The sequence below is a fragment of the Zootoca vivipara genome, chromosome 2, assembly GCF_963506605.1.
Source record: "Zootoca vivipara chromosome 2, rZooViv1.1, whole genome shotgun sequence".
In the NCBI taxonomy this organism is placed as follows: Eukaryota; Metazoa; Chordata; class Lepidosauria; order Squamata; family Lacertidae; genus Zootoca; species Zootoca vivipara.
Window position 1 is genome coordinate 52,804,788 of NC_083277.1, and position 16,100 is coordinate 52,820,887.

General features: G+C 44.7%; 1 protein-coding gene across 1 annotated transcript in view; it reads left to right on the forward strand.

Moving 5' to 3' along the window:
• Window positions 1–434: 434 nt before the first annotated feature.
• DCAF1 (DDB1 and CUL4 associated factor 1) overlaps window positions 435–16,100 on the forward strand; it is a 55,475-nt gene continuing 39,809 nt past the window's right edge. Inside the window, exons 1-4 of the mRNA XM_060271526.1 lie at window positions 435–570; window positions 12,154–12,271; window positions 13,431–13,507; window positions 15,585–15,658. Of these exons, the coding sequence (XP_060127509.1) occupies window positions 12,162–12,271; window positions 13,431–13,507; window positions 15,585–15,658 (261 nt within the window). The 5' untranslated portion in view covers window positions 435–570; window positions 12,154–12,161. The remainder of the gene's footprint in view (window positions 571–12,153; window positions 12,272–13,430; window positions 13,508–15,584; window positions 15,659–16,100) is intronic.

The window sequence follows — 16,100 nt, forward strand, 5'->3', positions numbered from 1 at the left end:
TTCGCTAAGGCAGAAGCAATTTTAAAACAGAATAACGTTGTACTTGGTTTCACAGCGCCTGAACATTTTCATCTAGCTTCTGATAAATTTTCAACTGCGGTGACTCTTCACACTTGCAGCTCCCGTTTTGTATTTCAAAATTATTTCCTCGACAGCAGTAAGGGCAAGCAAGCTGTAAATAGCGCGCCTTCCTTCACCGGCTGCTCCCTCAAACACGCAGCGAGCGGCCTACAGACGAGAGATGCAGAGGGGCGTTTATGGGAACAGGAGACTGCAACTCCCAAAGTGCCTTGCGAGAGGAGGGAGCTGGGTTTGGGCTAGGCGGCGCACGCGCAGGGAGCCCGGACTACATTTCCCTGTCGCCAGAGCGCGCGCCGTTTCCCCTCCCCACGGCGTGCGGCGTGCGTGCGTGCGAGCGAGCCGATGAGCGCGTGGGAGAGGGAGGGGGGTGACGGAGCTCTAGCGCGGTGACGAGCAAAGTGTGTGCCCGCCATAGTGATAGCAGCCGCCGGGCCGCGGTGTGTGGGGGGCCGGGAGGAGGCCGAGAGGGGCAGCAGCGACGCCGGACAGGTACGGAGCGCGGGGAACCGGGCAGAACGGGGAAAGGGCAGACCGGCAAGCTGAGGCCGGTGACAGGCGCAGGCCGGGGTGGGGGCCGCCGCGGCAGCCCGCCTGGGCGGACGGCGCGGAGGCTGCCTCCTAGCCCCAGCAGCGAGGCTCCCATGTGTTCCTGGCTCCCTCTCGCCGGTGCCCAGGGCCCGGAGGTGGGGAGGGAGGCGGGCGGGAGGTGGCTCCGGCCCTTCTCCGCGTTGCCCTCCCGGGCCGGGAGCAGAGAGAAAGAAGACTGCGCTGGCTCTCGCCTTTTCTCCCCGTGCAAAGAAGGGAAGGGAGTTTGAGGGGGTCGCGTGCGAGGGGGAAGTGCCCATATGGCGGATACGTAGCGATATACCTAAGCCATTGGTTGCGGTCGTGGGCATGTTTTCCGTAAGCCGCGGTGGGACCGAGTTCCGAGTCAACGCGCGCAGGGCTGCCCTGTTAGGCGAGCAACTCACTTTTCTCTCGCCTCCACGCGGATCGCCCTGCATCTTTCGGCTTCTCCCCTCCCCCTCTGCCCGAAAATGCTGGAGGCGGAGAAGAGGGGCGAGGGCGATGGCGAGGGCCAAAGACCAACATGTTTCGCAAAGTAGAAGGTCTTGTAGTTTCTTCCTCTGTCCCCCTTCCCTTCCTCGTTTGCTTGTCCGGCTTCTGGTCCTTGTTGATCCTGCCAGCGCGAGCTTACCTTTTCTGTTTTGTTCCTAACCCGCTTTTTCTTCTCCTCTTTGGCCCCCAGCTGTCACCTCTCAGGGTGGGGGAGGGACGCTGGCGCCGTGGCAGCTTTTATATAAACTCTCGAGGGAGGTTTTGTCTGCCCGAAGCTTATTCTCTTCCCCGCATGTGAACCACCTTTCTCTTTGCAACACCAATTGTAGGGCTTAGTTTGAGTTAGGAGGTAGCAGTTAGGAAACTGTTTTCGATGCCAGAATTCAGCCCTGCGAAGTTGTTGGTGTCTTTGTGCATGTGAATGATTCTTTCCCTCAAACCAATGGGAAGCTACTACCAACCCTGCTTCATACACGTTGGAGTGCGGAAGAAATTTTAGATTGGCTTGAGTTGTAGTATCTTTAAATTTAGAACTTAGCCCCAGATATTGAGTAATACAAGGACCAATTGTGATGCTTCTCACTCGGAATATACTACTTATTGATACACCTGCCTTATGAGCAGGGTGTGTGTGACAGAGGCTTGCATATTACAGGGACCTCTGAGGGAATGAAAGTCTTATGTTGCAGCCCCTGCATTATACAGTGGAACCTCGGTTTATGAACACCTCGGTTTATGAATTTTCGGTTTATGAACGCCGCGGACCCATCTGGAACGGATTAATTCATTTTCCATTACTTTCAATGGGAAAGTTTGCTTCAGTTTATGAACGCTTCAGTTTATGAACAGACTTCCAGAACCAATTACACCCATGCTTCAGTTTATGAACGCTTCAGTTTAAGTACTCCGTGGACCCGTCTGGAACGGATTAATCCACTTTCCATTACTTTCCATGGGAAAGTTTGCTTCAGTTTATGAACGCTTACTCTGCGGACCATCTGGAACGGATTAATTCACTTTCCATTACTTTCAATGGGAAAGTTCGCTTCAGTTTATGAACGCTTCAGTTTATGAACAGATTTCCGGAACCAATTGTGTTCATAAACCGAGGTACCACTGTAATTATTTTGGGGTAGAAACCATGCCATCCAGTATCACGTGTTGTGGGCAGTGTTAGAAACTCAGATATGTAAGTTAATCACCAAATGGCACCTTAAACCTAGGTTACAGTCACCACAGTTGGAGGGTGTCACCCTCTCCAATGTTGTTGTTATTGTTATTTTCGTTCTATACTGCTTCATATTTTAAAGAAAAAAAATCTCCAAGCAGTTTACAACACATTAAAACATCAAATAAAACAATACAGAACAAAACAAATTTAAGCTTGAAATATAATATTTCAGATCTTTCTTTAAGTAACATTTTGTTTGCCCCAGATTTATTTACCTACTTATTTTATATAGCTGCACCACAACAGAAATACTCTAGGTATTGTGTAGTGGTGATTAGAGTGTCAGACTAGGACCTGGAAGATCAGGGTTCAAATCCCCACTCAGCCATGAAGCACACTGAGTGACCTTTTCCCAGTCCCAGTCTCTTAACCTACCTCACAGGCTTGTTGTAGGGATTAACTGGGGAAGGGGAAGCCCTCCTTGGAGAAAAAGGTAGACTATAAAGGCAATAAATAAACACTTCTGCTTAAGATAGTTGAAGGGGTCAGCCAGATGGAGATGTTTAGTCACCAACCTGGCACCCAGAGATTTCAGCGTGGTTGCGATTTGACCTGTGCTAGTTGCAAAATGCTCCTGGGGAACACTGGTTGTGGGCAGGAAAGTGGATAGATCTGGCATTGGTCTCCTGCAGTGGGGACATGCGCCTATTACTATGTCTTATTTTCGGGGTATGGCCTATATTCCTTGAATGCTTAAAAATCCCGCTACGGCTTATTTTATGGCTGTGTCTTATTTTTGGAGAAACAGGGTACATCCTGAAGCACAACCCTCTTTCTTTGTTCCATGAAGCTCAATGTGAACTGTTAAAACTTCACCAGTAAGCCTTATCTGCATAGCCCCACCTAAACACCTGTCAGGTTTGCATAGGAAAAGGGTTATCAGACATGCATCTTCTCCACTCTCCCATTCCATCCATGCCATCCCACCAGACCTTTAGAAGGCATCTCAAGGCAGCCCTGTTTAGGGAAGCTTTTAATGTTTGATGGATTTCTGTATTTTAATATTTTGTTGGAAGCTGCCCAGAGTGGCTGGGGGAACCCGGCCAGATGGGCAGGGTATAAATAAATAAATAATAATAATAATAATTATCCTCCATGGTGGCTGGGTCATACAGTGTCAGGGGTGGGTGGCAAGATTTGACTTGATCACAACATAATACTTCTTAGGCCTTTACTTTTCATTCGTTCAATTATATAATGATTAATAATAATAGCAGCTGCTGGAGGGCAGGAGTCCATCAGATTAGGATTACTGTGCCAGGTGAGAGGGGTTAATGCTTGCCCCTACTTTTACAACTTGTCCCCTGAAGCTATTTGCTCTACAGAGAGAAACTATAGGTAGTATTGGGTACATTTTTCCTCAAAGTAGGAAAATAGCAGGTTTGTATGTGTGAATTTGGGATGCGGGTGGCGCTGTGGTCTAAACCACTGAGGCTTGCCAACCAGAAGGTCGGTAGTTCGAATCCCCGCAACAGGGTGAGCTCCCGTTGCTCGGTCCCAGCTCCTGCCAACCTAGCAGTTCGAAAGCACGCCAGTGCAAGTAAATAGGTACCGCTCTGGCGGGAAGGTAAACACTGTTTCCGTGCACTGCCCTGGTGTGGGTGTTCTGTTGCGCCAGAAGCGGCTTAGTCATGCTGGCCACGTGACCCAGAAAAACTGTCTGTGGAGTGGACGCCGGCTCCCTCGTCCTGTAAAGCGAGATGAGTGCTACAGCTCCAGAGTCGTTCGCGACTGGACTTTTAACTGTCAGGGGTCCCTTTACCTTTATGTGTGATTTTTAGGGATGCGGGTGGCGCTGTGGTCTAAACTACAGAGTCTACGGCAGGCATCCCCAAAAATCTGCCCTCCAGATGTTTTGGCCTACAACTCCCATGATCCCTAGCTAACAGGACCAGTGGTCGGGGAAGATGGGAATTGTAGTCCAAAACATCTGGAGGGCCGAAGTTTGGGGATGCCAGGCCTAGGGCTTGCTGATCAGAAGGTGGCGGTTCGAATCCCTGTGACAGGGTGAGCTCCCATTGTTCGGTCCCTGCTCCTGCCAACCTAGCAGTTCGAAAGCATGTCAAAGTGCAAGTAGATAAATAGGTACCGCTCTGGCGGGAAGGTAAATGGTGTTTCCCTGTGCTGCTCTGGTTCACCAGAAGCAGCTTAGTCATGCTGGCCACCTGACCCGAAAGCTGTCAGCGGACAAATGCCGGCTCCCTCGGGCAGTAAAGCGAAATGAGCGCTTCAACCCCAGAGTCGTCTGCGACTGGACTTAAATGTCAAGGGTCCATTTACCTTTTATGTGTGATTTTAATTGGTGAAATGGTGGTGGTGGTGATTGTGGGGCTGGGCAGGGGCTAGACCTGATCTGGTCCTGTCTCAGTTTGCTCCTTCCTTAGCAGCTGCTATTAATTACAGAATATACTGATCACATACCTATTCTTGTTTGATCACATATTCTTGTTTGGCCTTCCATGGTAATTGTATTTCTGATATAAAAAAAAATACTTTGTTTATTTTTAGACCTTTGCACTAATCTTGCAAAGTAGATTACTGTAAAAAAATTTTCCCTAAATAAGGAACTGAGGTTGAACAATAGTTATATTGATAATCAACCAAGTTTTTCTAAGAGTAGACCTGAAATTAATGGGCCTAGTGTTGTCATGTTCATTAATTTCCATTGGTGTGCTCTGAGTAAAACTTAGCTGAATCCCATCCATATAGTATACTATCACCTAGTGCAGGCATCCCCAAACTTTGGCCCTCCAGATGTTTTGGACTACAGTTCCCATCATCCCTGACCACTGGTCCTGTTAGCTAGGGATCATGGGAGTTGTAGGCCAAAACATCTGGAGGGCCGCAGTTTGGGGATGCCTGGCCTAGTGAATCCATGGTGAAGATTTGATCCAGGTCTTGTTGGCCACTCTCCCTGGTTATACAGACACTGTATACAAAGTATCAAAGTGGTGATAATAATATAGCCATAAACCAAAACCACCACAAACTGGCTAATAAATATAAAAGGAAATTTACTGGGATAATAACTGGACTAAAGATAGACTAAAGACCATTCAAACAAACAAAAACATGTTACAATGCCATGTGCAGATCAATACTAGTCCTGCCAAAAACATGGAATGAATTGTATGCACAGTGAACGTTTTAAAGTCTGAATAAATGAACCATTCAACAAGTGGGTAATGTCCAAGCATTGAACAGCAACCTGATGCCAATAGAAAAATAAGGAATGTTAAAGATAGTTTGTAAAAACTGAACTGGATAGAGAATTCTTCAGTTGGTCTTAGGTTGCCACCACCCTGGTGAAATGAACACAGGTGGATGAAAGAAAGAGCTGGATGAAATGTTCTTCAGTAGGTCTTATATAACCACCACCATGATGAGATAAACGCAGGTGGGCAAAATGAAGGAAGACCTGTCCTCCGGATATGCAACAGGTTTCGCCACAAGCTTCATCAGTTCAAAAGGCTGCATGATACAAACAACACTCAAATTACAATGTATATTAATACAAAGAAATTGCAAAGCACAAATAACATGCTATACCTTACCCAGTCAGACAAAACAGTTTACACAAAATAAGAAAGTATTCACTGGCACAGCTAATGTTCAAACTTGCTTCAAGCATTAAATGCACAGCAGCTGAGTGGAATCACTACATGGTGACATGGTTAAAGGTACAGTGTCACTTTTCTGTTACCACTAAACAATAGAATACATACATATTAAACTTATGCATAACATCCCAAATCAAATTCAGTATTAAACCCTTAGGATACAAGATTCCAAGTTGAAATATTAATCTATACTCCTTTTGTAACAACGCTCTTCGTATGTCCACAGTTCTAAAAGGTAATTTTTTAAAGGTTGGGAAGGAGGGCAGAAACACTCTGCTGCTGGCAAGGCAAAGCTGCTAGCAGCAAAAGCAATGTAAGGAAGTTAATACATTAGCAGGATTTTTGAAAAAAGAACAACACTTGTAATGTTATGGAGAATGTTCAAATAAGGAAGTAATTAGAGATAAAGATTTTTTGTTGACATACACAAATGAAAATAACACAAAGGAACCAGGTGGAGGGAAGTCAGGGGATTTGATGAATCCCAAAATATGGATTGATATTAAGAGTGAATATAGATGTTTTGTTTTGTTTTTTCTTTTTCAATGTAATGATTGTTTATTAAGAAAATTAATAAAAAAACTTTTTTTTAAAAAAAACTGCTAATAGTAATTCATTCTCTCTTTTGCATGCACACCCACAGGTATGTAGGCACATACTTTCATTTGCACACACAGAGAGGCACACTTAGTTGAAGTTGTGTTCCTTTGGCTTTCTGTATGGGAAAGATGAGCGGGATGCGGGTGGCGCTGTATCATTAGGTGATTAGATTATACAGCTGAGTTTCTAACACTGGAAACTGCTGCCTCAGGGCACCCTGAGGCAGTGGTTTCCGTCTGTTTTCTTTGCCCTGTGCCTTGTTTCATAGCACTTGGTAAGACTTCTCTTGTTCCCAGTGTAACTATCCTGATAATAATTGCCAGCTCTTAGGTAAGTGGCAATTCCATTGGAAACTGCACAAGTAGCCCCATAGAATGCTTTCAAGCAAAACTTTCTTTAGAAAAGGAAGATTCAGCTTCTTCATTGCTTAAAATAATAACTTCTCTTGTGTGGGGATGCTTGCAATTTCATCTAATTAGGTCACATAAATGGACCAAAACACTTCCCACTCATTGAAATGTATTAAATGTACAAACATTGGGGTTTCTCCTGCAGCTGTGAACATCAGCTGTGACTATACTTCATTTGATATTGGAAAACTTGCTGGACTAGAGAGTTTACAGATTAACAAAAGACACCTGTTACCTGTATAATTCTATGGACAAAACATTGCCTTGGGATTAATACTTTGATCTCAGGGGTGAGTGGATATGTGTGTGTGTTGATTATTGTTGTGTGCTGCCTTTGAGCTCATATTCCCTTGCCAAGTTTTTTTTAGAGCTGTATTTGAACCTAATCTATTAAATTGCATGATATTATAATGCAAACTACCGTATGTAACCAAATAAATAATTGGTCATTGGATTAATCCTGTTGTCATTGGCCCTTCCTGTTTTTAGAAAGCAACTTGCTTAGCCCAGGGTTTGCAGGGGGAATGAATTGGCAGAATACAGAAGCAAATACTATAGTGTGCCTTGCACTGTTCAGTGTTCAGAATTTTTCAAATTAAGATTCTTGCCTTCCCTCCTCCCTGGTCTTTCCCTAAATGACTCATCAGATATCTAGATATTTGTGAGTCTTGGGTTGTGTATTCTTACTGCTACTTTCTGATGCATTGCCAATATATTCACAGCTGTCTTCTCCTTTTGCACTTAGAATAATGTCTGATAAAGTGAGAAGAGGGATCTGTTTGTGTATGGGAAAAGCGCTAAAAAGTACAGATTGCCTTTCAGGAAACAGTATATCAGTGAGATAGAAAGCTATGCATTGAGTGTGATTTCTCCACCACTGTGGACACAAGGCTCACTGAGAATGTACATGATATGCTTACATTTCCCAGTATAAATAAGAACAGCCCAGTGAAAATGTTACTGTTAAGCAGAAGGTAAAGTAAGTAAGACTGATAATCACCTGAAAATGACAACCGAAAGTGAGCCAAATAAATTTGGTGTGTTCTGGGGAGCAATGAGGAATTGTACTGAATATCTTCAAGTATACCAAAGCAGGTATACTTACAAAATATGAAAAGTCCATAAAGTTTGAAAACAGGAAGAGAACAGTCCTAAAAGTAGGATCCATGAATATTTACTCCACTGAACAGTGTAGTTTCATAGGTTTGGGAAAGTGGCCAGTTGACTTTGCCATCTGCCAAATGAATACATGTTGTATGTGATCACAGCTGAATACTGTTGGATTCTTCAGCAGACTAGGAAAATATTACTGAATCTGTCCTGATTTTAGACAGTTGTGTGCCTCATATTATGGGCAGAATCCAACACTGCATGTAGACTACCAGTTGTACAACGAAAATTCACCCTCTCTCATCCCAAGCACCCTTAAAATCTGCCCACTGTACTTCAGGTGTGCAAGAGTCAGCAGGGTTCTAGTTGAAGAGTCTGTACAGGTTTGTTTGGAAGAGGGTGATTCTTAAGATATCTTGATACAATATATTTTTAAAGCCCTAGGGGTCAACAGTCTGTGGATCATAGTCTAAACCAGGCATCCCCAAACTGCGGCCCTCCAGATGTTTTGGCCTACAACTCCCATGATCCCTAGCTAACAGAACCAGTGGTCGGGGAAGATGGGAATTTTAGTCCAAAACATCTGGAGGGCCGAAGTTTGGGGATGCCTGGTCTAAACCCTTGGTTTAATTTTATGTATTTGGTGATGGTGAGGAGAAGCAGAAATGGACAGAGCAATGGAAGGAAAAGCAGGGTATTAGTTAGACTTCTAGGAATTCTGATTTGTTCCTCCTCTGGCAACCTGCTCTGTGGATTGGAGAATAGGGGTGGAAGAATGAAAAAGTATAGATGTAGTGAGCATGAATGATTTGCTGGGTCTGATTTTCCAGGAAAGGACAGAACTGGCATAAAGTGCTTGATCTAGAAGCACACTCAAACTGTCTGCTTGATTCTGAAAGTGGGAGTGCATACTCATCCAAAACAAGTTGAACATTAAATTCTGGCTTAGTGTAACCCCCACCACTCCACGAGAAGTGTTTTTCTTCCGTCTGGGTTTTCATGGTGCTGTTAGTAACACCAGGAGTCCTCTGTAATAAAGCCCCTCTAGGTTTTAGTAGGGGACACACGGGTGGCACTGTGGGTGAAACCACAGAGCCTAGGGCTTGCCGATCAGGTCGGCGGTTCGAATCCCCACGACAGAGTGAGCTCCCATTGCTTGGTCCCTGCTCCTGCCAACCTAGCAGTTTGAAAGCACGTGAAAGTGCAAGTAGATAAATAGGTACTGCTCTGGCGGGAAGGTAAACGGAGTTTCCGTGCACTGCTCTGGTTCGCCAGAAGCAGCTTAGTCATGCTGTACACCAGCTCCCTCGGCCAGTAAAGCGAGATGAGCACCGCAACCCCAGAGTCATCTGCGACTGGACCTAACGGTCAGGGGTCCCTTTACCTTTACCTTTAGGTTTTGGTAGCCCTTTCTGTGTCAGAAGTAGTTCAATAGCTGTGTGATAGGCTGCTGTTTCCAATGGAGTTGGCCTGCAATTTTATGACAGTTCATTTGAGAGAGGCCTTCATGAATTAATGCAAGCCTAATATGGCAGCTTTTTTAAAAAAATAATACTTAGTTAAGACTGACTTAAAGGCTCAAGTTGTTTTTTTTTTTTTTGTAATAAACTCCCTTACTATTCGCTTCTATGGGTCCACAGTTTCACTTTGTGATACCACATGCCAAATGTTTCCAGCCTCTGATGAATGTGATGAGCTCCAGCTTTCCTCTCTGCTTCGAAGCTAGGGAGGATTTGTGTGGGGCTTTGGTGACTCTGAAAGCCCATTATTTATTTTGTATTTATTAATAATAAGTAATAATAACTATTTTTACTTTACTAAATTAATATACCAGCCTCCATCAGCAGATCACATGGAGGTTTGTAGTATAAAAACACAGAAATATATAATATAACAGCAAACAAACAATAATAACAAATAATAACAACAAAACCAATACCCGCCCCACTATAAAAGGCCATAGATTGTTTAATTAGCCAAAGACCTGGGAGAAGAGGAATGTTTTCTCCTGGTGCCTATAACTGTAGGGGCAATTTTGGCTCCCTCCCCAGCTCCAAAATTGGGTGGAAGGTTGGAGATAATTGAGTATGTTTCTTAGGGAAATGGGGTGGGGGGAGGAATGGTGGTTTACACATATTAAATGTGACTAGAGTATGTATTTAGAAGAGAGTGGAAATGATTTTGGTGCTATGAGTGCTGTGAATATAGGAAGTCAAGCCATTGGCCTATCTCTTTCAGTATTGTCTATACTGACTGGCATTGGCTCTAGGGTTTCAGACAGCACATTACCAGCCCTACCTAGAGATGCCATGGGGGTGGGAGGATATTGTTGTTGTTATTATTATTGTTATTATTAGCCATACTGTTCCAAGTGCCTTGCAAGGTAGTGACAAATCAGCAATATACAGTCCTTCTCTAGCTTGAAGCTGCTGTGGGGAATAGGGGTCATCCTCACAATTGCACTGGGCTTCTGAGGTCCTTGGCAGGGAAAATCCCTATATGTCGTCTCCAGCTCCAAGCTGGAGGTGAATGCTGGGGTTTGTTTTTACAGGAAGGGTCCCCTTGCCCCACCTGCTTTCCGAAATTGGAACTAAAGATGAAAGCAGGAAATGGTCTCTGTATTTTGGTGGCACAATGGGTCAGTGCTTCTGGCTGTTAACCAGACGTTTGGTGGTTCAAGCCCACCCAAAGATGGCTGTGAGCAAGATTCCTACATTGATGGGGGGGTTGGACTAGATGACCCTGGTGTTCCCTTCCAGCTGTACAATTCTCTTACGTCTTTATGTGTGCTGGAAGCCGCTCAGAGTGGCTGGGGCAACCTAGCCAGATGGGTGAGGTATAAATAATAACATTATTCTTACTGTTATTTAATTCTAAGATTTGGGAAAGTCACAGGGTCATGGTCACTGCATTACCGTGTTTCTCCGAAAATAAGACACCGTCTTATATTTATTTTTCCGCAAAAAAACACACTATGGCTTATTTTCAAGGGGTGTCTTATTTTTTTCCTCCTCCTCCTGCCGCGGCCTGCATTGCTGCTGCGCCTATCACTATGGGGTTTCGGGGTATGGCTTATATTCCTTGAATGCTTAAAAATCCTGCTATGGCTTATTTTATGACTACGTCTTAAAATAGGAGAAACAGGGTATTTTTGACTGGATGCCAAAGCCAGCCTAATCTTGTGGATCTCTGTCCTACTCTTCTTTGGAAAGCTCAGAGAGGTTTACTTGTATCTGCCAAGATACACTGTTCATCTAGACATTTATTAGGTCCTCTCAGACTTAATTTAAATGATGCTTCAGTACTGAATACTCCCAGGCGACTCACATTGCCCTTAAAAAACACCACAATTGGCCTTTCTTGAGTCTTCAAAGAAACAGATCATTGAACCATTTTACAAGTCCAGTTTCTGTCCTTAACTCAAGGGTCCTTTTGAACTCTTTGTCCGTCATTACACAATGTAACATCTACCTAGAGTTGTTTATTTGCCAGGGGCTGGGAAATTGTGAAAATCACCTCATCTACCCAGCTTAATTTAATTGTTCTTAGTAGGAAGTTGTTGTTGTTGTTGTTTAGTTGTTTAGTCGTGTCTGACTCTTCATGACCCCATGGACCAGAGCACGCCAGGCACTCCTGTCTTCCACTGCCTCCCGCAGTTTGGTCAAACTCATGTTCGTAGCTTCGAGAACACTGTCCAACCATCTCGTCCTCTGTTGTCCCCTTCTCCTTGTGCCCTTAATCTTTCCCAACATCAGGGTCTTTTCCAGGGAGTCTTGTCTTCTCATGAGGTGGCCAAAGTATTGAAGCCTCAGCTTCAGGATCTGTCCTTCCAGTGAGCACTCAGGGCTGATTTCCTTAAGAATGGATAGGAAGTAGTAGGATGTAGACTCCATTAATTTCAGTGTGATTTGCTTAGGGCTGCAGCATTTGTGTGTAAAAAAAAATGCTTTTGAAAACTCAGATTTTTAAATTTTTGTTTGAGAAGTACTGTAATGCTGAACTACTTTCCAGTTGGTACTGATTTCCTCGCTTCAACCTTTAGGGTGAGTCATGACTTCATGTTCTGAACTTGTGGATTCCAAGGCTGAGCTTACTGCTTTGCTGGAGCAGTGGGAGAAAGACCATGGCAGTGGGCAAGATATTGTTCCTATCCTTACTCGGTAAGTACAGTTGTTCAGAAGTGCAGTTACACAAGCAATACTATACTCAGTCCTGTTTGCAACCTGCCTATCCAGTGAGGCTTTTCTGAAACAAGGAGGGGCAGAGTGTCATGAAAAAATTATGGCAGAAAAACAAGGACTTTGAGAGTCCTTAGTTGCAAGTGTCTAGCACAGTGGTTCCCAACAGGTGGTCCGGGGACCCCCAGGGGTCCGCGAGCTATGCCAGAGGGGTCCGCAAGATGCTATTAGAATAAAAAATATATTAAATATATTTCGTATGATAACAGATTTTTTGTTTAGGCCGCTTCCTGCATGAGCAGAGTCTAGCGCAAAACTAGAATTAGATAGAGGCAGTAGTTCTGCTGTATGCCGTTAGGTGGTGCTTTACAAACACTACTGTTTTGCAAAGAGGCAGCGCGCGCATTCTACTAACGCTCACCTCCCCAAGATGCTTTGCGCGCGTTGGCTTCATTTGTGCGCTACTGCGCAGGTACCCTGTCTAATCCATTCCCCTCCCTCCTCCCTGGCGCACGCTGCCTCTTTGCAAACAGTAGTGTTTGTAAACAAAGCGTTGTTTTTCGCGGAAGCTACAGTTCGCGTAGTTAAAAATGGACCGTTGGTTAAAAAGTGGTTCGTTAAAACGACAAAGGACTAGAGATGAAGAGGAAGAACTGTAAAAAACGTATAAATATAAAATATAAAAAGACTCTTAATTTGGTTCTCACTTTTTAATTTTAGGATTAGGAATTAATGGGGGTCCTTGTCACAATAGCGGCTCGATGAGGGGTCCTCGAGAAAATTTTGTTGGGAACCCCTGGTCTAGCAATCATCTACAATTTTTAGATGATACTTCCCAACATAGAAACCCAACAAATATCAAAGGAGAGCAAATGTTAACATAAATGCTTTCTTTACTGTCTTCTGGATTCCTGTGTTGGTGGCTGCCTTGTGAGGGCAGACACCACCCATTTATTACATGGCAGCATAGACCTTGTTTCAGAGTCTCATTTATTTCCTTTGTTGAATTACTGCTGTGTGTCTCAGTCATCTGCAGTACAATTGGAACGTGGGTGGGTGAGTGGTTTTTGAAGTTATTTGGCAGCATTCATTTGGGGGGGGGGGATTTCAAGTGGCTCATGTTTCTTCACCCCTTTTCTAGAATGTCGGAATTGATTGAGAAGGAGACAGAAGAGTACCGCAAGCGAGATCCGGATCCATTTGATGATAGGCACCCTGGTAAGATGCGTTGAGAGCATACAAATCCAATGTGACTTCATTCTTGTTCGTGTTGTAAACGAGAGAGAGGGTGGGGAAAAGGCCAAGATCACAGAGATGTAGCTCCACACAGTTTATCTGCTAGGACAGCACTTGGACTTCTCTCCAATGCTTGACACATTTCAACAATTCCTCTCAGAATTTGCCCTTTCATCTACTTTAGAAATAATGCACATAAAGGGGTGGGTGGGCATACCTCACACAGTGAAAACCCATAGTCATGTTTTTTGAGCTGACACTTGCTGAGCTTCTGAATCCTTTTTAGCGGCTCAGTCTGTAAGTAGTGTAGCAAAGGGGTGGGGAACCTTTGCATGCACCCACACCTCATCAAACACTGCTGGTGGTCAAAGATGATGGGAGTTACAGTTCAACAGCATCTGGATGGTTGCATGTTCCTCACTTTAGTGGTTTCTCAGGCCAGTGATATATCTTTAAACAAATTAGGAATAAAATAAAAGCGGACTTAAGCTTATTACCGTGTTTCTCATATTTTAAGGCATCCCTACAAAATAAGGCATGGCAGGATTTTCCTGAGGTGGAAAAATATAAGGCATACCTCGAAAATAAGCCGTACCGGGTGGTGGAAGAAGGTCTGTGGCAAAGAAGGGTTGCTGCTGCCGCGTTAACCCCCGAGACCTGGCTGCAGCCTCAGCGCGCAGCGCGTGCAGCCCCAGAACCCGGCTGTAGCCTCAGCGCGCGGACACCCGGGACCCGGCTGCAGCCTCTGCCTGCCGCGCGCGCAGCCCCAGGACCCGGCTGCAGCCTCTGCCTGCCGCGCGCGCAGCCCCAGGACCCGGCTGCAGCCTCTGCCTGCCGCGCGCGCAGCCCCAGGACCCGGCTGCAGCCTCTGCCTGCCGCGCGCGCAGCCCCAGGACCCGGCTGCAGCCTCTGCCTGCCGCGCGCGCAGCCCCAGGACCCGGCTGCAGCCTCTGCCTGCCGCGCGCGCAGCCCCAGGACCCGGCTGCAGCCTCTGCCTGCCGCGCGCGCAGCCCCAAGACCCGGCTGCAGCCTCTGCCTGCCGCGCGCGCAGCCCCAGGACCCGGCTGCAGCCTCTGCCTGCCGCGCGCGCAGCCCCAGGACCCGGCTGCAGCCTCTGCCTGCCGCGCGCGAAGACCCGGTGGGAGCAGGTCTGTGGTCTGTACAGATACCGGTACTTAATTAAAAAATAATACATCCCCTGAAAATAAGCCATGCTGTGTTTTTTTCAGGAAAAAATTAATATAAGACATGACTTATAATATGAGAAACACGGTATGAGAGGCCTGGAATGAAAAATGAGAGAATCAGCTGTCGCAGGGCAAATAGAAGGCAGTTTTCCAGCTCATTTAAACCTTCCTACTTATATCTTGTTAAGGTTGATCAAACAAAATTTACAGATGTGCACATACCAGATACCATGAAGATAATTTGAAAGAAATGTGAGGGATTCTACTTTATACTGGAATGGCACACAGGCCAAGGCAATGATACACCATATGAGGTGGGACTGCCTAGCCATATCTTGCTTTTGGATCAGTGTTACCAAGTGGATTAAGTTAGTGTTGCCATCTTCTCTTCCTTTTTCTGTGTATGCTGTACTTTTTGTCCTTGGGGTTTATTGGGTGGTCAGCAGGTTGGATTAGGAGTTGAGATTTAATATGCTGAGATTTTTTTTAATTAGGTCTAAACATTTCAGTTCTTGGATATTTTAATAAAAAAGAATGACAGTTAGTGCAGTAATAATGTATTACTGTTTCCAGTTCAGTTTTCTAAATACTCCTAACGTGTCATCTGCCTTGACTATCTTTTTTTGCTTGATTGTTTATAATTCTGTGAACTATGTGCTTTGCATTAAATGTAAGGTTTCTTTTCTACATGTAAAACATTTTTAAAATGGTACTCAGAATGCATTTAGAGAAAAGTGACATGTGAAGCATCCTTTCACTTCTAGCTAGAAAATTTAGCCATGCCTTTTAATTTGCATACTCCATACTTTGCTATTTATTATTGCTAATCAAGTGTGGATGACAAACTGATATTCTTGTCCATCTCTTTCTAGGTCGGGCAGATCCAAAATGCATGCTTGGCCACTTGCTGAGGATACTCTTCAAGAACGACGATTTTATGAATGCAGTGGGTTTGCCCTTTACATTTTCCCATAGATTTGCACATCAGGACTGCTATGAACTTTTCATCATTCTTTTACCCAGTCATCTTTTTGCCTTGAGTTAGGGGTACCAGAATTGATATAAAATCTTTCTAAGCCTGACGTAAAAATTACGACAGCAAGAGTATAAAAGAGAGCCTTCTGTTTGTTAACTTAATATGCATACCTGCAGCAGCTTCTTAAAAAAATAACAAAACAGTCTTTGAACCTTGTCTGGCTTTCCCAGGAATGTGCAGATTCAGTTTGGCTGTTGGAATTACTGCAGGCTGTGTGGTCTGAAAGGATTTGTAGACAATGACAAATATGTTTAAGATTTTTTATTTAAGCTGGTCCTGATAGTTAGGGATGATGGGAGTTGTAGTCCAAAACCAGCTAGAGACCCAAGTTTGGGAAACCCTGTTCTAGTGT